Raw genomic sequence first — 22,374 nt, forward strand, 5'->3', positions numbered from 1 at the left:
AGTAAAGTTTATTTTGGTAACCTCACTACCAGGAAAGTCTTGCATTGAAAATGTGCACTGATGAGATACATTTAGGCAAAGGCAGGAAGCAGTGTGTGAAAAGAGTGACTAAGTTACTGTCAGTCAGTAAAAACTCTCAGTTCTTTCTTCCCACTGTTAGCAGGATGCAAGTATTGTTTTTTAAAAATAATGAACTATTTACTTTAGCCTCTCTCCTCCCAGCAACTTGAGCTCCCTGTCTATGCCAAGGGAATGAACTAAACATTCAAATCATAATTTTAGGGTAGTAAATAATTTCAGAATGGATTTGAAATAAATAGATTCACCTAGCAGGATGGTAATTGAATATTTTAGACATCCATCTTTATGCCCTCGAGCAATAGCATAGAATTAGGAATATTCAGCTATTTTCTTCAAGCAGTACTGTTCCTTGCAGAAATTTATTCTTGTCAAACATTTACCACCTCCCTTATTGCTAACATTTCAGCAGTGTTTCACTCTAAGGTATGTTGACAGTGTTTAATAACTTATGGTTAATAACAGAGGAAATACTTTGCTTTTAAACCATTCCTCATAAAGCTAAACTGTACTAGAATCTAGAGAACAAACACTTTTGGCAGTATCACAGAGGAATTAAAGGTCAAAGACAGTGTCAACCATATAATTAATTTAACTGTGGATGCTGGTGACAGCTGATGGTAGGAGTTGATGCTTTAACTCAGGTTATTAAGGAGATGGTAGTGCAAGTTCTTCCATTCAGATGCCATCTGACTTAACTTCAGCCATTAGTAAAGAGTTAGCTATGGTTAAACAGTGGATAGGTATGGGGGAAAAAAACCCCAAAACTCTACTGAGTTTGGGAGAAACTGCAACTACTTTCTGCTGCTTCTTTCCTTCCAAGCAACATAAGAACACAGTGATCTCTGCTCCTGTCTGTAGGGCAGCTCCTCCAGCAGCCTGACCAGAAGCCCAAGATACCTGATAAGGTAGGCAACAGGAGATGCCTCTGAGCATTAACCCCAAGCTACCCTGAAATGAAAGCAAATGCTTAGGTTTAGTTGCTCCTAGGCCTTTTCTTCTTTCATGTGGCCCTAGTGCTGCTGTTGGGACACAGGTACTCTTGAACCTACAGCCTGAAGCCTTTCAGTAAAACACAATACTGTGGCTTAGAGCCATGCCATGCTTTATGTAGTAATCCATGTCTTAATTCTACCGTGATTACTTCAGGAAGTGCTTTTGGAATAAGAGAAGGCTGGCATCTTATCTAGAGCAGGCTCTTTGCTGCACGTGGCTTTGTGCAACACTTTCTTGCATCCAGCCTCAACTTTCGCAGTAGCTCAGTAGCATTTCCTACAAATTTCAGCTGTTTCTAATAGCTGCCTCAGCACTCTTAGAACAGTACTTTCTCTGCATTATCAAGTAGTTTCTCCCATTTGGACATCTAAATGATAGTAGGTTTATACTCAAGCAACCAGCGGGAGAAAAGAGACTCTCCAGGTCTTAGCTTGGGAAATAGAGATGTGCAAAGGAAAGCCAGAACCCTGAAACAGGGGTTTGGGTCAGAGTTAATGAGGGTTCCTGCTCTGATTTTTCCTTCCCTTCCATGCAAGGCTGAAGGCAGGCAGGACTCTCAGGCAGTGAGCACACCCACAGTGTTGGCAGTATGAGGGACAAGCACAGTGACACTTCCGTACCTATGGGATTTCTGCTTTGCTCTGAGGGACTAAGTACAGGGCCAAAACAAACACTGCCTGATTGCAGGTGTGTTAAGAGCCTCCTCATTCCAAGAGAGCTAGGCATTATTCGCTGCCCTTCCCCTTCAAAAACAGGACCTTTGTTATAGCAGGAGAAGTTCCATTGGAAGGTTTAAGGCCTAGAGATTGTACCTTTCCATGTACAGTAGTATGAACTACCTGCATGCAGTCCTGTAGATGCAATTGTCTTCCATCTGTACACAGGACCCCTACGTGGGAAGAAATTGTAGAAGATAGTTGCAGCTTCCCCTGCAAAAACAAAGCAAGGAACTAGCACAGTTGGTCTCCCTAGCATAAACTAGACCATCTGACAAGCAGGGAGCAGAAATTGTGTCTGCTCAGCATCAGTGCCTGCTTAGATCAGTGGTTCATCCCCATTCCTCAAATGAGCCTGCTACTAAGCCTTTCAGATAAACATTGAAAACAAGTCCACTCTTAATACTTGGTCAGGTCAGACTAGGGAAAAAAAAAGACTTAATCCCCAACTTGGTCACTCTGTCATGCGAGGATGTCATAATAAATGGATGGTTTTTTGGTCTGGGAACGAAACTGCTCTAGCTTTAGGCCAATCCTCAGAAGAACAGCTTCATCCCACCATTTTGCCATGACCTGGGAGAAGATGAGAGAAGGAGAGAGTCAAAGGAGGGGAAAAAAAACACAAAGCAGCATCATCACATATAGACACTCTTGAAAGCCCCAGAATACATAGCAGAAAACATAATTTCCCTCCCAACAGCACAAAAAGACAAGTTTTCCCCTTTTACCCCAGTAAGTATGACATCACTGCGTTTGGGATAAAGGCAGCTGTGTGACTTCCAATTGCAAGACAGGGACATTTCCATTACATAAGACCCATTTCAAGAGGGAAGGACTTAAAGGAAATGAGAAATAAGAGAGGAAAGAGTAGTGGCAAATATTGGGTACTGATGCAAGTAGCCAGGGAAAGAAATCTATCTCAGAGATACCTGAAGAGTCCCTCTGCCCTTCAGGAGCGAGTTACTCTGAGGCAAATCACCCACAAGTTAAAACTTCTATTTCTAGTAGCTGCCAACTCCTCAAATGAGCTGTGTGGAACAGCAGGAACCTGGTTATAAGTGGCTCAGGACAAATCTAGCTGGGGATTTTGTGACCCAGTTTTCAACAAAAATCCAGTACTTGCCTGAAGGTTGATAGGAAGCCCAGCAGTAGAATATCCAATGGGGACCACAATGCCTGGTATCCCAGTGAAGTTACCAAGCTGCATGAACCTGGGGGGGGAAAAGCTGTAATCAGCATTCTTGACTTGGGACAGCAGCAAATTCATCCTTTCTTGGGAGAGGCAGCTAGCATCAATCTCTCCTGCCTTACTGCTTGAGCTTCTTCAGTTGGTGCAGCTAGTCTCCAGCTGTTCCCAAACTTTTTGTTTGTGTACTGCAAGTAACATTGTTCTTACCTCATGGACCGGACTGTGAAGGACATATCGCTGCTCCCAGTCAAGAGGTCAGATTCATAAATTCTTGGGGCAGTGCAAGGAACAGCTGTGGAGGAATCACAAAATGACTGTAATGAAAAGGGACCTCAAAGAAGTCATCCTGTCTAACCTTCTGACTCAAGAATGGTCAGCTAGCTCAGGTTTCCCAGGACCATGTCCAAATGGCTTTTGAATATTCCCAGGGATGAGGATTCCACAGGCTCTCTGGGCAACCTGATGCAGTGCTTAAAGAGCAAAAGAAGAGTCAGACAGTGGGCAATCTTTAAGAACAGCTCAGTTCACTAAAGCCACATGTTTGATATCACAGTGGTGATGCAAACTCATGCAAGTTGCTGGGATTTACGAATAAAGCAGATAGCTTGTATTTAGAGCAAGAACACTGCATACATAAGTACATATCCAGTCCCTCCTGTGCATATGTGCTGGCTCTATAGCTCCTGTCTCAAGCACCAAGGGGGAATTTGTCACTGCCATGGATACAACCAGTAAATCTAGAAATACGCAGCAGTCTTTCTAACCAGGCTGCATTATCCTCTAAAGGCTTGAGGCACAGCAAAGTATTTGCACAGAAGTCATACTCTTAAAAACTGAGGTGGGAAAGTTAATGGAGTGACTGTTCTTAAAAGGCACCACAGAGCTGTTGGGGACTGGCTCTTTGGCCCAGAATGGCAATACCTGGTGTAAGGATACAGTTCACAGTGCTGAAGATCTCTCGCAAAAATCCCATGCTCCGAGTTCTCTGCCGATTTGCCTGCAAGCAGAGAGAACAGTGTCTGACCAGAACCTCTTGGTTCACGAGGCTCATGTTTGATGTTGACAGACTGCCCATTAGAGCCTCTACCTTTGCAAGACACCGTTCCTGCAATCTGGAATCACGATGCAGGACAGGTGGCATGTCCACTGTGGTGCCCCACCATTCAGCATGCTGTCACAGCTGAGAGCAGTTAGAGCTGGGTGACATCTTCCCACGGGTATGGGGAAGTTAAGCCTCTACCCCACCTGTAAAATTTCACTGTGTACCTCCCTTCGGCCTTCACCACACTGTGTTCCTTACCGTAATATAATCCAGAGCTGTGAACTGGCAAGCCAAGGCCAGGTTAGCCCGAGTGTCCAAATTCTGAAATAAAAAACACTGATCAAGGTTCTGCTTGCCAGAAACTGAATTGTGACAGCCCAGGAGTTCTCTTCCAGGTCTATTCTCCTGTACTGGTAGTCATCCAACTGGTAGTTTGTCATAGAAGAAGGAGAGCCTCAGGTTTCTCACTGACATGATATTTGTGCTGCATCAGCCCAGGACAACTACTGCCATTGCTCCAAGCTGCTACTACTTACCATTTCCTGGAAATGTTTATTGAAGTCAGGTTGCAGGAAGTCTCTCATCTCACTGAGAATGCAGATTACATGTGCTACTCGAGCTTCCTCCATCTCCAGAAGAGAGACTTCAACCACACTGGCTCCCAAACTCTGCAGGTGCTCCACCGCTGTGTACAGAACAGGTAAAGCACAGACAGCATCCCTGAGTTCACCAGGCTGCACAGAAGGGCTGCAAATCTACAACCCCTTTCCAAATTAGAGACTCCCACAGGCCACAAGCACCTTCAGTGCACCACGTGGCATGCAGGCTGCTGCAGCTGCTTCTCACAGGTAAAAGCTTAAGGAGATCTCAGTATTCCAATGGGGCAGGGGTAGGGGCTTGCCCACAGGTTCCTAACTTAGCAGCTATAGGACAAGTTCACTCTCTCCCTCCAGCCCCTCAGTTAAGCCAAAGAGTAAAGGGTGGACTGCCAATGCTTCCCTGAGCACTTCACATGACCAGTATTCTATCAGCATGAAGTGATTATTTAGCATCATGAGATTTCCATTCAGAGCTTCTTCTGAACCATAATGGTGGAGGAACCCAGGAGATAATCAAGAGACCAGGTCAACAGTACAGGGTCACTAAATCCTGATGCATTTTAACAAGGCTGAACACTAAAACTTCAGGAAAAGTGAATCTTTTGCAGTCTAAAAAGAATCCTTTCTTTGACCCCAACTTATTTATAAATACATACCCAAGCTTGCCTATTTCACTGGCCTATGGTGCAGCTCTCCTAAGAAAATACTATAGAAGTGTGTCTTTGGAAATAAGGAGGCTGAAGAAAATCCAGGCAAAGCCTGAATACTGTGAACTATCTCAGCTCCAATGCACAGGAGGCCAACTACTATACCAACCATTGTAGTCCTTCTCCCCCACCCCCAAATACTCTCCAGGGTCAATTTTACTTAGTCTAAACTCTGACAAAGCCACTCTAAAGGCACCATTTGGCTGCTTTCAAGGAAATGCCACAGGACTGGATACATCACAAAGACTTAGCACTGTCTTACTGTTGAGTATTATGTTGTGAAACAAGGCCCTCCCTTAAAAGTCTTTTACCATTAAAGCTTGCAGAGTAAGTATTACTGAGCACAGATCTGTCTTTATACAGACAGAGGCTGAGCACACTGGACTGCATTCTTCCATTGTAATCCGACAAGCCTACAACCGCTGGGATTTTTAACCCTCAGCAGTCAGGAGGGCTTCCCCAACACAAAGCTACTGCTGTTTGTCCAGCCAGACCCCTTTAAGCAACTGTCTTTAAGGATTTGAGGAGAGGTCTTTTTAATGCATACATAAAAGGAGCACCAAGTGATACCATAACATCAGGCAGAATAAGAGACTTACAGACTTTTCCTCTTTACCTTTCTCGCAGATGGACAGGACTTCAGCATCACATGCCTAAAGAATAAGAGGAAAGAACTAAGTAGACTTTAATAAGTGCCCTCCTCTTGGTAAGCACACTCACCAGGACTTCGGTCCTTATGGTGCCTTCCTCGTTCCTGTCCCTAATGGTAATGAAACAGCCCTCCAGACTGCCTTAGGCCACCTGCTCCAAGAGAACAGCTTGCAGCTCACACCCCAAGGAAAAGGAAATATCATCTTTTCCTCCTCTGCACAGTGGCAGAGCCAGTAAGTCTTTTTTTTCCTCCAGGGAAGAATTCTGAGAACATTTGTGGGGTTGCATTACAATTGCCAAGCAGTACTAGCTTGCAAGCCCAGTTTCTACGCTGGCACTCAGCAGCTACAGCATTGTCACCAAGCAGATACACTAATTTTCCTCATTTGATTTGAAACTAACTGCCATTCATAATGAGTTCAGAATCATTTTCTTCAATAGAATCAGCAATGTGAGGAAGCATACTGCCATCAACCGTAGTTGTTACCTTTGCTCATGTCTCCAACAGACTTTTCAAAAGGCTGCCTTAGAAAAAAATTTACCCATGTTGCTGTTTTCACACAGGCTATATTATCTTCTGACTATGGACTAAATATGAGAAGCTCTAATGATGACAGGCAAGAGAACATCATATTCCTTTAAAATCTCATTTTGCAAAGCAGCAGAGTGAGATAGAATAGGCACCTTAAAAAATGTCCAGTCCACTCCCAGATTTAAGCCTTTCAGGTCAGGAGCACACATATCAGATAGGGTTGCTTTGGGCTGTTTTAGTCCTGCGGGGAACAAAGAAGAGTTCCTCCTTTTAACTAGGATGCCTCTAGGAAGACAGAGCATCTGGGTTCAGGGGCGGAGAGGGCTCACCTACCATATGGATAGAGTGGGTCTGGCTCAGCAAGGATACTGTAAACAATGGCTGCATCTGCTACTGATGTACAGATAGGGCCTGTAAAAGACAGATCAGTTATAAAAATGTGACAAGGTAAATATACCTTCCTCCCAAGATGATTTGTAGGTACAGATTGCCTCCCCTGTGAGAAGACCACATCAAGGTCCCTGAAGTGGAGCACAAGTCCTCTTACCTACGCTGACTGTGGAGTAGGAGAGTGGCAAGCTGCCATGACAACTGATGCGCCCAAATGTACCTAGAAGAACAAGAAAAGGGCAGTTAGCTAGATATCAGCAGTGACAGGGAAAAGCTGACCAGATGGCTCTGGTGCACCCAGTCAGTAAACAACCTACCCCTGCCAGTCACTTTTATGTCTACTGTTTCAGGGTCCAGTCACTCATCCTTCAGTATCCTGTTCTGCTGACCATTATCTGACTCATCAGTGAAACAGATGCATTCAGTAAATAATGAAATGGGTTTCCCCCAAGAAATTATTTAGTTGAGGGGAAACACGTGCAGGGACATTTTGGAATATACACATTTAAATATGCAGAAGCAGCATTTATGGTATGGAGGATGGAGATGCAGGAACAGGATTATCAACAGCAACAGACACCACCCCATGGGAGATGTCACCCACTTCACCAGTAAGACTTCATGCCTAACACCAGTTGTCTTCTGTGATTACTTGTATCGCCTTTCTGAGCAGTTAAATTTTTGTCATCATCATTATCTTCCTCAGATGAATCACCATTAGTGAAGTTGACCACATGCAAAGGATGGAAAGAGAGTAATGACTGAGTATCTGGTCTCAGATGAAGCAGCTGAGATACTTCAGCATGATAAACCATTCCCAAAAGCCAGCATCTCTTCCAAGTGACAACCCTGCCTCACCATGTTCCATGCTGTAGACACTGCCCTGTGCATTTCTTCTGTCCTCTGCACATTTTCCTTGATTATATTAATTCTTACTGCAAAAACTGCATTGCTACTCCTTGTAACACTGAGATAAGAGGGAATGGCTACATCCTGGTTTCATACAAGCGTATTACCAGGTTTTTAACTTTCCAGATACAAATCTGAGCAGCATCAGCCTCTCCATATAACTGGGGTGATGGCAACCTATCATGGGTGGTGATACTTTTCACCAGCTCAATACAGATACCCAACTATGTTGGGAACACCTCCCAGCACAGAAAGAAGAATGAAGAGGGGCGAGTGGATGAAAATGAAAAGCAGCATGCATACTTTGTTTACCATTTGACTTAAGTAAGTTGACTTAGTTAAGCTGAACGTCTGTTCAATAGCCAGTACAGACAATAATTCCATGCTGCCAGCCTAACCCGCATGCCTCCTGGGGTGTTACACTCCAGAGTTTCTCTGGTCAAGTTTTACTTGACAGGAATTAACAGACTGGGCCCAACTTGTTTGTGGCATTATGTCTGAAACACCAACCAAACAAACACACCCCCCTCCATGATTAAACAGCTCTACCTTTCAGCCCTACCACACCACAGAATGAAGCAGGAATCCTCACAGAGCCTCCTCCATCTGTGCCAATAGCCACCGGGCAGAGACCTACAAAAAACCCACACATTAGCCTGTGATCAGAGAGACATCATTTTGCCCTGTCCATTCTACCAGCAGCTGTAGCCAAGACAGCACAGAGAGCTCTCTGTTTAGCCAGGAGTTCCCTCCAGCTTCTAAACCCCCTCATAAAAACTAAATGCCTGAGGTCCCTTGGCTCAGGACCTTCCTCCCACCACCTCTGAGCTCCGTGTAGGACCACCTACCTGCTGCCACAGCTGCTGCTGACCCACTGGAGCTCCCACCTGTGAAGTGGTTAGGCTTGTAGGGATTCCTAGGGATCTTGTGGTACCTGAAGCAAAAACAGAGTGTTTAATCTTTTCCTAGGAAGGACTGCGTGCACTACAGTGCAGAAAAAGATCCAGAAACACAGCTCAGAGATTCTGATCTCTTGGTAAAGAGACATCATTTAATCTCAGAAAGAGCCATGTCCCTAGAAAACAGAAGGTAAAAAAGACTTCTGCCTCAAGAGTACAACCTTGTTAGTGTAAGCAGCCAATCCAAAAGAGACAGACACAAGGCAAGAGAAAAGATGCTGCTCCAGCTCTTCTGTCTGCAATGGCACCATGCCATTACTGCATGCCACAGGGCATTAAGCAATTCCAAAAGGTAGAGCAGTTGATGGCCAGCAATCCTTACAGATAAGCAAGTCATTATCCCCACCTCTGCCCTTTATCTCAGAGCAGCAGCTCCCAAAGTCTCCAATCTGACCACGGCCTCCAGACACCAAAGAGGTCTGGCACGTGGCTGGGTATCCAGCCGACCTCACACAGTGAGGAAATGCCCTGGCGTGCTGTTGCTGCAGAGGGGGAGCCCTAGTTCCATCTAGCTGCATGTGCATGAAGTGTGGCTCTACACAAGGCTTATCAAGGCCTTGAGAACCACTGCTTTGGAATTGCAGTTCTCATCGTGGCTACAGTGAAGAATTCTCAAAGTAAAGCAAATTCCAGTGAACCTCTTTTAGCTAGGAAACAAAACCACTACGTTCTGAGACAACTGTACCTTTTTCTCACTGTTCTGGGCCTTCAGCCATTACTGTGGCTGAGCATTACATTACTATTTATTTGTTTTCTGTCATGGCTTTTGTCTACCATTCATCCTATAAATATTCATACCTCCAGGCCTGTAAGGCCTGGCAAACCAAGTTCCTTACTCAGCAGACAACACTCAGATCCTCTCCTTCCTTTGGTTTCAGGAGCCTTCAGGCTTCCACAGCTACTCTGACCCTCTAATCTACAATGCTGGGTTTTCATACCCCCAGGGTTCTCTCTGTATGGGATGTTTCCATCAGTTTTATTCTCATGTGCTTGCCCTTATTTTTGTATCCTTCCCAGTTCTGGACAGTCCTATAGGTATTTCTAGACTGGGGGAAGAGAGAGGAAAGGGATTTTTACCTATTAGGGTTGCATCCAGTTGTTCCAGTCCCTAGTTCATGCATGTTTGAGACCCCAATAATGATAGCCCCAGCCTCTCGCAACTTCTTGGCCACAGTAGCATCTTCTGTTTCTGGCTCTGTCCCAAGATACACTGTTCCCGCTCGGTGATGGTAAGGTACCTTAGCAAGAACACACCTTATTATTCATTCCAAAACCCTGGTACAGTGCACACATGCACATAAAACCCTGTGCATGCTGCACATGCACACTTTAACACCACAATAGATCTTAGACATTGGGACCCGTGGAGGTAAGGGCTAGGAAGCATCACTCTTCAGCTTGTCCTGTTTTGGTCTCTGTTAGGAGGGACACCTAACCCTGCAATATTTGGTCCTTCTCTCGTGCAGAGGAGTCCTTTTCATACTGTGATACAGCAGAGCAGAAACATGTAGATGGTCTTAGTCTGCCTCTCTGCAGCAATGTGATTGCTATGCCCAAAGGCTGCAGAACAATCACCTTGGCCCCACAGCACACAGCTCCTTGTTCCATGTTTCTATGGACAGAGCTACAGCAATTCAGATCCGCAGTGCTTTGAAACAAGGCATCAAGATTAGTCGAATGCCAAAATACCAGATGGACTTATTTCCAGGGTATGCTAAGAACTCTTCACTTCGAGGCAGCAGTAGAAGAATCTGTACATAAACGGGACTCCCACCCTACAGGTAGGTCTCTGCAGAGCCTACGACAGCCTGATGGCACTGCCAGGAGTATTTACTGATAACTATTGTTGGGACCACAGGTAAAAATCCTTGTCAGTAGGGATTTTCAAAATAACTTGCATATTTCTGACACATATATTTTAAGGTAAGGAGAGAGGGATGCTTTGCCAGTGGAGCAGAGTCAGCGCCCAAGAAACACAGACAGTTACACCCACCACTAGAGATGCTTTTATACATTCTCATTTCATCATATGACAGACCGCTTCCCACACCCACACCCTACTCCCTATGGATTCAAGAGATCGGTACAAGATATGGAACATACCTGCTGTATGCAAGATCTGTCTTCAGCTTGCAAAAATTGTTAATCCTACTCATTGCAAACCCACATACTACCCCTTATTACAAACATATTCTCAGGCTTCTGCTGAGGAGTTGGCCTTAAAACCTTGTTGCAGTGAGTTGCCCAGGTTGACCACCTGCACCACGAACTGGCAGCTAGACAAGGAAACTCACCACTTTGAGCTCTTCTTTCAGGCACACTGGGATGCCATCCAGATAAGACAGGGTACATTTATTCCTGTAACGAGTAGTGGAGGCCTCAGCCATCTGCACAGAATAAAAAAAATCACCATGTGTTATATATACTTAGCTAAGCTGAAGGTCATCACCAATATCAGAATGGATACCAAAAATGACTTTCTCAGGCTTTTACTAAGCCAAATTATCAAAGTTTCTTTCTTCCACCATATGCTCGCAAGAAACTACTACTTGGAAGCATCTGTGCTAATGGATGCCACATAAGCACAGAAGTCCTGTTATAAACATAGTCATCCAGCAGAAACGGATTGCTTTAGTGCTACCTCTCTTTGCAGGAAGGAAAACAAACTTGTTTGTAACCCTCTAAACACAGAAGAAGGAAAAATGTACTTATTTTGCTGTGCAATGTATCAGCAGAAGAGCCTCTAACCCTTCCAATGGATACTACTGCTCTTGGGGTGGCAGAGGCCCCTTTCCTACCAGAGGCAGACATTACCAGCATTATTTGCTCCCGGTCCCACTGCACTATTGCTCTGAGCGGGGGCGTGGATTTGTCGCAGTCCTCCAGCACGGCAATGATGTTCTTGGCTACCTGAGATGGTGTCAGCTTCCCACTCCTACAGGACAGAAGAAGTCGGGACCTTGTTACAAGACCTCCCCACACCACACCCACACACAGGGTTTGTCTCCCATACAGCAACATGGCAGCTGTCACAGGTGTAAGCAAGAACTAGGTAAGAATCTCTGCGTGGTGATGATTTCAACACGGTTGACACCATCAAGACAGGAGATTCCCTTCCTTAAGGAGAGAATTTGCCTACACAGCATGTCCCCAGCCCTTAGAGTAGGGCAAGAGTTAGGAGAGTTACCAGATAATCATCAAATAACAGAGATGAACAGGTGACAGCTTTACAGAGTTCTCAGGCTCCTGAAAGCTTGAAGTTATGAAACTGCCAGTTACCACAAGCTAAGACCAAGAGGCCAGGCCCCTTTATACAGGCTTCCCATTACAGAGAAGGGGCTCCCAGTAGTACAGTCATAACTCACCTTAAGAAACAGGCCTTCCCTGTCTCCTGGCAAAAGGCTGTGTTTCACCACAACCACACCTATCTGGCTGACACAAAAGTCAGGATGCACCTGTAACACCAGCCTGCAGTGTCAGACTTCTGCTCTAAGGTCGCAGCTTGGTGGCAGAGGGGGCCCTTGAGGAACAAGTGCCAGGAGCACAAGAAGATTTATCTGAGCCTTCCACATCTGGCCCATGTCCCAGAGGCAAACAGGAATTACCAAGCAGCCAACAGCTCACAGAACCTCAGAGTCAGGAGTGTGCTTTCAGCCCCTTTCCAGCTGGACATATTTACTGAGTGTCACACTCAGAGGAGCACAAGGAGCTGGGGAACCAGGGGATTTACCAGAGACCCACAGTTTGTGCAACTTGCATAATCCAGATGAACTTTCATCTACTTCTCACTCATGTTTGAGCAAATAAGGTATGTAGAAATCTCTCAAGAGAAAACTGACAATAAGCCAAAGAAAATGGCATTTAAATATCCTTACAGGGCTTGTAAAGTTGTGCCAGCTCTCCCAGCTGACTTTCCTTCGTTATTCTACTAAAGGGAAAGAACAGCAGGGAGTGATGCTAAACAGTGGCACCTCAAGGACAATGCTAACAGATACCTAAAAGCTTGTGGAAGAGTAGCAACCCACAGCAGGGGAACACATGGGACAGGTTGTTCCCAGACCACAATTTCACCTACCGGTAGCACTCCAGATAATCTTTGATCCCTTTGAAGCTAAACCCATTCCTAGCAGAATCAGACCTGCAAAGACAGGATTAAAGGAACAACAGTGAACCATCAAAGCCACCTCTGTTTAGACCTTAGCTTTCAGCATCACCATCCAATGTATGTTTGGGCATCACTCACTCACAGCACACCAGCTGGCCAGCTGGCCTATGCATGGCAGCTAACACTGTCAGACTCTTTGCACATGTGCCAGACACCACATACGCTAAAGGTGCCACAGAAATAAGGGATTAGTCTTAGCAGAATGTTCTAGTTCCTTCATATTTCTACTGAAAGTCAGCAGTCATTAAACTGTTCGAAATGTGTTCCAGGTTTACATTTGCTACTCACCACTGCAATATTACAGACTAGCTGAAATATACTCATAAACCTACTCCCAGGACCTCTGTGACAGTTAGATCCAGAGACAGCCAGCAGCACATACGGTGTGTGGTGTGGGAAAAGGCACTATGCAGCACACACAAGGATACACATCAGCAAATTGCTTAAAAACCAGATGGCTCTACCACTTAAGCAATAGACCATTTCTCATCACTCACTAACAAAGCTAATTTCTTGTGCACATTTTTCTTTTAAAACCTGCATTCCTTTTCCCTTCCAAGCAACCCTGGTGTTCTCTCTGAGATTCCCTGCAGGCAAGAAACAGCACACCTGCAAACTCACTTAAAGGGATCTATACACTGGCTAGTCAATCACTAAGTGCATCTGCTCTAACAGTGCAAACAGGGCGCTGGCAAGGGCAGATTTTAGTCTCTCCCCAGCAGGCAGACTCCCTGCAGCCTGGAGAATTTTCACATTGCATGTAATTACTGGTGATTTATAAGGTGCAAAAGGAAAGATGACTGACAGCATTATTTGTTTTGTAAAGTGGCTGGGCGTGGAAAAAACCCAAATCTAAATTACTGACAATGAGAGCTTCCCACTAATATAACAGTGCCAACACGTGTGTTCTTCCACTTCACTCTTACACAACACATACTGACCTTGCATCTATCAGCTGCTTGATAACATCTGAAGTGCTTTTAGCCTCAGACTTGTCTCCTGTAACCTCCGCAGCAACCTCCGGGATAAACGTGGGATCTTCATGAATGTCAAGTGAACGCATAAGCGAGAAGTTGTTCAGTCTGAAAGAGAGAGAGTCATTGCCAGAGTCTGCAATCTCTACCATGACTAATTTTTCAGACTGTTCAGAAGGAACCTTACCCAAGAACACTTTGTGTTAGCAGTCTGCTTTCACAGCAGGGAGTGGCAACAGTTTCAACAGCTACAAGCTAATCTCTCTTACATCTTTCCTAAAGGCAGCATCAAATCTATTCTGCTTGCTTAACAAAGCCTCCTACCTCTTGACATAAGACCAGCCAGCCTCTGTAAACCCAAGATGGGCAAGAAATGGCAAAATTTTTCGATTCACTTTAATTGGACATATCATACACAGACCAATAAAGATAGGGATGAAGAGGAAAATAAAAAGGGAAAGTAGTATAAACCATACATTCAACCACTAATCCTGTTAAAACAAGCACCTCTTCAGACTTTTCCATGACCTGCTTCAACATAGTTTGTTTGCAACCAAATACAACAGGGATTGCAGCATAAATCCATAGCTTGGAGCACATAAAGCGAGGAAATTAAGACCCTGTCACAGATGTCCAGGAATGATCTGATGTATAACAGCAGTGACACTTGTCTGGGTTTGATTCACTCATAAAGCCCATGTCCAAATAAAATTCAGAGGTAACACATTTCTCAGTGTCCTGGAATCTGCATAGATGACCCTTAAAGTGATGGGCAAACTATGGGAACCAAGTGTGAGCCTGGAGTTCCTGACACCTCTTACCTGACAGGCTCTTTGTACAAGGCACACTTGAAAGCAGTTTCTGAACAAAAACATAAGTGTGAAAGAGGAAAGGCTGACCTAAAATAGTGAACATCTTTAAAAAGGACTTACTAAAATCTCTGAACTTTATGTCTGGCCTCATTTCCCCCTATTACTATTCTTTTACCGCTATTGGTGATAAACACAGCATATTTGCACATCCACGACCTTTGAAAGAAAGACTATCCTTTAACAAAAGAGCAAAGGCAAAAAGACACAAAGGCAAATAAAAGGCAAAGAGGCAAGCTGACTAATACAGTATCTGTGCACCTGCCTGAGCGTGAAAAAAGGTTAATTTCTGCTGATAAAAACCCACTCAAATGAGAATAGTCAAAAAAATAACCTAGTAAACAACATCTATGAAATAATCTTCCTCACTCTCCAATCAAGTTATGCAGCTTTCCTCTTAGAAAATGTCATGTCAGATAACCTAAAAGCTGTGTGCAATGTGAGTACCTTAAACCAAAAAATGAAAAAAGAAAAAAAAAAAAGAAACTTGCAGGAGGGCAAAAACTCCCCACTCTTACCTCATTAAGAGCGGTAATAAGCAGATCTGTCCAAAAGCCTAGAAAAAAAGTAAGTAGAAATGTTGGTTTGCAGCAACTTTGACCTGAACACCTTCTTCACTAGACAAGGAATGCTGAACATGCTCACGATTACCGCAGGCTTGCAGCACCCTAGAGAGCATGCAATGCTAAGCAGTAAAGAAACAGCATAAACAGTTGTATTTCACACCACAAAAATGGCCTAAAAGGCTTTCTCCCACCTCTCATGTTTATATAACGAGTGTATCCTTCTGGCTCTCCTGCTTTTGTCTTTCCCCAACTCAGCACTGAAGGCTGCAACACTGTTAAGAAGCATCTGTATAGCTCCCATCCATTACTTTCCTCATGTTGCACAGACTATGCAAACACTGGATAAGGCAGAAGCTTATTATTTTATTTATCACAGTGTTAGGATCTTTCCTGTCTCTCAACCAGTTCCTGCAATAAAACGAGTCAACTTGGAAAAGCATGAGATATTTAGAGACTCTGTGGTAGCAGATGGCTGAAAACATTCTTTGAATACCCTGATTCCCAGTGTAGAAGCACCAGCAGTCCCAAAGAGACCAGCCTGGTTCCAGCCAGGCTGGGGCCTGTCTTAATAGCTCAATAGTGGACTTCAAAAACATTTTATGGGATGTACAAATACAGTGTAAGCCTGATGCAAGGCTCACACAGCTAGATCCACAAAGTGGTATGTTACCTCACACACTGCATAAGAATTACAGCATCTTTTTTGAAAATGCATTGTTCCTAATCTACATCTAAACTAATACAGCATAATCCCGTAGGAGATTGAGAATCTCAGGTCCTGCCTCCAAAGGAGATGTCAGGAAATGAAGCAAGCCCCTTTACCATGCCACAAAGCAAAGCATGACAAGGTATTCTGATCGTTATATCTTGGAAGAAAGACACTTGTAAGGTATTCCCACAAACAAACACAGCCCACTCCTAGCTTTCATTCCATGCCCAGCCGGACACCAAGCTCTGTAACAGGTCACACTGCTGAAACAAACTTCCATGCCTATCTTGATGCTGGCTCAAAAGGCCAAGTAGCAGCAGAAGCTGCTGCAAGGTGGGCAGTGCCCAGGGGCCGCAGGCTCTTCTCACCTCTCACCCCGACACAGAGCGCTCCCGTCTCCTCTGCACCTGCTGAAGTGGGGATCAACTCGCAGGCTCCCAAACTCGCCCGAGGAGAGCACCGGGGGGTCAGCCGCCTTCAGCACCCTCCTAAAAACCCTACTCAAGAGGGCTGAAGGGCCCAAACCCCTTGACGTCCAAGGAAAGCTGGTGGCAGCTGTATTTCGAGTTTGATACCGACTTTGGACTCTCCGCACCCAAAGACACACATGACACCCTGAGCCAAAGGCCCGCGCTCTCAGTCCCCACGGCATCACACCTGGGGGAGACAGGGTGAACACGAGAGCACGCAGAGCGCCACAACCTCCCAGCGAACGCGGGTTTTGCCCCCGCGGCGAACCCCCGGCAGCCTCGGCCCCGCCGGGTTCTCCCCGAGCTTCACCGCCGTGTTTGCCCGGCCCGGACTCACCGTGTTGGCCACATGGACGAAGAGGCGCAGCCCGGCGCCGCACAGCCGCGGGGCCCACTGCGGAGAGGAGGCGAGAGAGAGGTGAGCGCTCGGACCTCCGCTGTCCCAACTCCGCCCCGCTCCTCGCTCTCCTGCCCCAGGCCGGCGCTCACGGATGTCCCGGGGCGGTGCTTCCGTGTGGCCCCGGCCCGGCGCGCTCCCGGCGGAGCAGCAGGGCCCCCCGCGCTGACGAATGTGCACGCTAACGCAGCACAGGTACGACGCGGGGCGGCCGCCAGCAGCGGCAGGAGCAGCAAGCAGCAGCGACGGCGCGATCGTCTGTCCTCTCACCGAGCCCTCCGAGCCGCCGGGGGCGGTGCTTGGCTCGCCCGCTGCCGCGCTCCAGCCCTCGGCCCGAGGGAGGAGGCGGGAAGCGCAGCCGTGGTGGCCTGGTGCCTCAGTGTCCGCCATGTCCCGCTTCTTACAGGCGCTTCGGCGCTCCGGCAGGGCCCCGGCGGGGGTCCCGGGCGTGCAGGAGGCGGACGTGTGCCAGTGGGGTCTGACAGGTCAGCGGGGTGCCCGGGGGAAGGGGTGGGGAGGGAGCGCTGGGCTGGTGCTGTCAGGCGATGGCGGGAGGCGGCGGAGGGGCCCAGCGCTGCCTGGTGCTGCCCAGCTCAGAACCATGGAATGGTTTGGGTTGGAAACAGACCTTGAAGATCATCTCGTTCCAACCCCCTTGTCGTGGGCAAGGACACCTTCAGCTACACCAGGTTGCTCAGAGCCCCATCCAGCCTGGCCTTGAACACCTACAGGGATGGGGCACCCACAGCTTCTTTGGGCAACCTGTTCCAGTGCCTCGCCACTTTCACTGTAAAAAACCAACTTCCTAATACCTAATCTAAACCTATTCTCTTTCAGTTTGAACCAGCTCCCTCTTGCCCTGTCACTACATGCTCTTGTACACAGACTTGCTCGAATTTTCCTGTAAGTTCCCTTCGGGTACTGAAAGGCTGCGATTAGGTCACCCTGCAGCCTTCTCTTTTCCAGGCTGAACAATCCCAGTTCTCTCAGCTGTAGTGGTCTGGGCTCTGTGCTAACAGCCCCCAGGCCTGAAATAGATAAATGTGTAAATAAAGTGGTTCCCGGGCCTCTGAAGGCGAGATGGCATTGCTGCCGCAGAAATGGTATTGCTGCCATGCTCGCTCCTTTCGAGCCTTCCCCAGCTACTGCAGTCACTCCCTCTTTGGCGTTGCGGCCAGGGGCTTAGCCCGGTTTTAACTCCTCCAGTGCCTCAGCACAGCCTTAGACAGCCCTGTGCTTCGGGACGAGATCAACAGGGGTTGCCCTGTTCAGCGACCTTGAAATGGGCCGATGGTGAGCATGAATGAAAATGCTTTCCACTGCCTGAAGGGTAAGATATTAAAGAGGAATGCCTGGGCTATCCATCCCGCCTGCACATTTTCCTTAGCTGCAGAGAGTGTCTGTCTCAATCCCCATGCCAGTTTGGGTTTGTGTATCCTGCGGGCTGCTGAGTTGCCTCATGCACTCAGCGTGCACATCTTCCCAGAGAGGAAAGGGCCACAATGGCACAATACCCAGCACTTGAGTCTTGAAGAGATCTTGAAGAGTTCTACATGACTTGTTTTGTGCTTGTTTTAACATATTGTGCCCCATAATAAAGATTGCAAGGGTGGTAGTACCTAAAGTGAACTACAATTGAGGTCTGCCCTAACTTAAGTGCAGGAAAGCTGGAAAGTGTTGAGAAATTATTATTATACAGTGCTAGATTGTTACAAACATTTCCAGTAGCCTGAAGCGTGACCCTGGATCTAGTATTTAAGTAGGTATTTAAGAGTGGCTGGAGCTGAAAATCAAGCTGTCTTTTAGGAATGAAAAGTAGCAGACTAATTATTAGATCAGGTTCCTGTTACAGGCCTTTGTAACGACTTGGGGCATTTTTGTGTGTACATGTTTCTGAATAGGGTTTAATTTAACAGAATTGCTGTAAACACTGGTGTCTCTGCTCTCTAGGAGGGTGCATTTCCTTTAAGGCAGATGTTTGGGAAGGTCTGCTCTGGGCAGGACCTGTTTCTAGTAGCTTCAAGGTATAACTGTGTATAGTGTATTGGATGACTGTGTAAATGTAACAAATCACTTTTATTCCCAGGCATTAAGCTTCGTCCCTATCAAGTAGAAGGTGTAAACTGGCTGGTACAATGCTGTGAAGTCCAGCATGGCTGTATCCTGGGTGATGAGATGGGTCTTGGGAAGACTTGTCAGGTGTGTCTGCCTCTTCTTCTGGAAAATGATCTTTGCTTAACTTTTTTTTTTTAGCCCAGTGTTTCTGCAGAATGAAAAAGGAAAAGCACCCTAATGATGGTCAGTTAAGCAGTCCCATTCTGAATTCCGTACTCAAACAAGAGAGTTCATTGTCTTTTTCATTCCTTAGCCACTTAAATCCTGAGTTAAGTCCTGAGTAACACTTCAAAGAGGCTTCAGGGTTTTGTAAAAAGATGAGTGGTCATTTTATACAAACACCTCATAGTGCCCAGAGTTGAAGGCACAGTGCACATCCACTACAGGGAAAATTGTGTCCTTTTGATGCACCTGTACCAAGATGATATTTGAGTTCATCAACACATGAATTAAAATTTATAGGTGTAATTTTTTTCTGAGTTTTTTGAATTTTTTTTTAATAAGTTTTTCAATGGGTTTAAGTTTTGTTGGAAAATGATTGTTTGTGCTTGGGTTCAGCTGGTTTTGTTCAGTGGGTCTTAAATAACAAACCGGTAGTTTTAGAAAGTGATGCATGGCAGATCTGTTTTGTGACTGTGGGAAAAAGGTTTTGGAAAGGGGCTTCATATATCGAGGTCATGTATTGAGGCCTGATGTAAGCCTTTTTGTCATTGATTGTGGATCCCATTTGATATTCTGTTAACTTTGCTTTGTGCTACAGAACCTGTGGGAACTAGCTACAAAGCTCAACAAGGAGACAGCTTATATAGATTCAAGCTATCAGGTTGCACTCTTCCCTTGTTATTAAAAAAATATTTTTCTTGCCTTTTAGACTATTTCACTACTTCTTTATTTGACAAAAAAATTAACCAACAAAGAGAGATTTCTGATACTTTGTCCTCTGTCTGTTCTGAGCAACTGGAAGGAGGAATTGGAGAGGTAAGTTTCAACAGTTGTCTGGCTCATTATAGTCTTGCTCAGCAAGTTACAAAGATTGTTTTCAAATGTGCTCGCTCCAACACTTTCTTTTTATCCTTTCAAAGGGATAAAAAATAAAAAGAGAAGCTGCTACTAAACCAACTAATCAATGCGGACTATGCAGTTAATGCATAGTCTTTACCATGCTGTGGTATACATGAATTCATCCATCCTATAATAGTGGCTGACTTACAGTCCAAATGCCTCCACTAGCTCCTTGCCTGTTATTGATTTGTAACCCTCCATGCTCAGCCTCTCTTAGGCAAAATCTGCTGAAGACAGCCAGGATTCTGTTTGATGAAAGGTAAGACCCAAGTTGGGGGGCATGCTCACGTGTGCACGCAAAATACATTACATATGTGCATGCAGCCTGTCTTCACTGGGGTGCAGTGACTGTGCTGATGGCATATCTGCTGTGCCTGGAATATGTACATTTTATGTCTGGAGCCCAAAGATTCCTTTTAAAAGGGCGGGAAGTCAAAGATTAGAACAGAAGTCTGTGTATGGGCCATGGGGCAATGCTGTCTCTCAGCATCTGAAGTCACCCAGGTTACATTGTGAAGTGAGCTGGCCTGATTTGGATAGACTTTCGGGTGAAATAGTTGGGAGAAAGTGCATCTTTTCAGAGATAGCAGTGAACGGCTATCCAGAAGTAATATCAAGTAAAGAACAGTGGGGGGATTAAATGAGGAAGAATTTTATGGTCCCACCTCTTTCTCCGTGGAACTGGGTTTATCTGCATTTTGACTAAGAGAATATATTTTTGAGGCCCTGACTTGGACCTGTTTGCTGCAGACATTGCTTGTTTTAGGCCAATTCTTTGGTCTCAGCTGGGCAAACTGTATTCATTCACCTGCTTCTCATGATCTTTTTTCAATTCTCAATAGCAGATGGGCCATGAGACTGGTTTTCAGTTGTCTACTTTGGACTCATTACCTAGGAGAATGCAATTTTACTTGAGACTTGTCCAAACCGGAACCAGCAGCTGAGGTGCCAACCTGAGATGCAAATTAACCATGAAGGAGTGAGGTTCAAAAGCTGAGATCCAGGCACATCTCACAGGATGGTGGGGTGTTTGGATAGGAGTTCTCATCTGTGCAGTAGCTATGTTTTATAATTGGGGCCAGGTCAAAAACACGTGGAAATACTTAGCTGGGCTCACTGGTTTTCCTCTCTCTTTCTGTTAACAACAGGTTGGCTCCAGGTCTTTCTTTCACAATGTACATAGGCAACAAGGAAGAGCGACCCAAACTGCAGCAGAACCTGAAGGAGAACTCTCACTTCTGTGCACTGTTGACAACGTATGAGGTACGTGATGCCTCTGTCACTTGAAAGGAGGGCTCGAGTTTTTTCTTCTTTACCCTTCCAGTTCTCTTCCCCTCTCCCCCAGGGAGAGTGTGAGTGAGCAGTTGTGTGGTGCTTATTTAATGACCAGTGTTAAACCACGACATGCTGAAGGTACCATGTAGCTGTCACATTATTTTCCTCAAGTAGTGAGTGCCTTCATTCCACTCTGCTCCATTTCACCATGGTTTGCAAGTAGACAAAAAGATGCTCTGTTTCTTAACTGGTGTGTTTACTTAAATCATAAATCATGGTTCGTTTTCTTTCATTGCAGATTTGCCTGAAAGATGCAGCATTTCTAAAATCGTGAGTCTGGTTTTAATTTTTTCAAATTTAGATCTGCATATCTGTCAGTGATTTCTTAAATATATGTTTGTATGTGTGGGATCCTGTGCTTGTTTCACAAGAGCTCAGGATGTTCTTTGCTTGTGATTAGAGCTTTGCCTTCTCCAACTTTCAGTGAAGAATCTTTAATGTCAGCTAAGGTGTATGTGAACTTCCCCCAAGGACAGTTTTCAAGCCTGTTAACTCAAAATAATAATACATAATGACGTATAGCACTACCTGAAGTATCAGTCCAGAAGACTGATCTTTAGAACAAGGAGATCTTCAAGAGCTTCAGGTTTTAGAGGTATTCCTTGAAAATTCACAGAAACTGACCTGCATTATTCTACAGTGATCATGTGCTAATACCATATCCTGAAGTTTATTGCCTCTTGCCAGCAGTCAGAAATGTAGAGGGCTTCTGGAGCATTATGCTTTCTAGCAAGACTGATTATTCAGCTGAAATTCAGCCTGTAGGAGGTATTGTCACAGTCACGCAGAATTTTGCAGAAGTCTGCACTTGAAATGGGGAGGAATTTTAGTAGTAGCACCAATGCCTTGCAATGATGGTAAATGCCGGGGACAGCTATATATCATGGATAACTCAATATCTTTGTAGCAGCAGAAATCCAGTAGCCCCCACTGACACAATTTTG

The 22,374-nt window shown here is 45.5% G+C and overlaps 2 protein-coding genes across 2 annotated transcripts in view; one reads left to right on the forward strand and one right to left on the reverse strand.

Annotated features, from left to right (window-relative positions):
* LOC103756517 (fatty acid amide hydrolase-like) lies at positions 1-17,308 on the reverse strand. Its single transcript, XM_029960635.1, has 19 exons — positions 16,859-17,308; positions 15,295-15,332; positions 13,875-14,015; positions 12,844-12,906; positions 11,583-11,703; positions 11,063-11,155; positions 9,846-10,006; positions 8,658-8,743; positions 8,359-8,442; positions 7,058-7,120; positions 6,844-6,921; positions 6,663-6,751; positions 5,944-5,980; positions 4,558-4,706; positions 4,280-4,342; positions 3,901-3,976; positions 3,187-3,271; positions 2,914-3,001; positions 1-2,363 (listed from the first exon to the last, which is right to left on the reverse strand). The coding sequence occupies exons 1-19, from the start codon at positions 17,306-17,308 to the stop codon at positions 2,253-2,255; spliced, it is 2,076 nt and encodes a 691-aa protein (XP_029816495.1). The 3' UTR covers positions 1-2,252.
* The window catches only part of CHD1L (chromodomain helicase DNA binding protein 1 like), a 23,003-nt gene continuing 17,932 nt past the window's right edge, over positions 17,304-22,374 (forward strand). Inside the window, exons 1-5 of the mRNA XM_025895324.2 lie at positions 17,304-17,403; positions 19,005-19,117; positions 19,905-20,011; positions 21,244-21,358; positions 21,669-21,700. Of these exons, the coding sequence (XP_025751109.2) occupies positions 17,307-17,403; positions 19,005-19,117; positions 19,905-20,011; positions 21,244-21,358; positions 21,669-21,700 (464 nt within the window). The 5' untranslated portion in view covers positions 17,304-17,306. The remainder of the gene's footprint in view (positions 17,404-19,004; positions 19,118-19,904; positions 20,012-21,243; positions 21,359-21,668; positions 21,701-22,374) is intronic.

Source organism: Manacus vitellinus, unplaced genomic scaffold (assembly GCF_001715985.3).
Source record: "Manacus vitellinus isolate BGI_N305 unplaced genomic scaffold, ASM171598v3 scaffold_28_pilon, whole genome shotgun sequence".
Classification (NCBI taxonomy): Eukaryota; Metazoa; Chordata; class Aves; order Passeriformes; family Pipridae; genus Manacus; species Manacus vitellinus.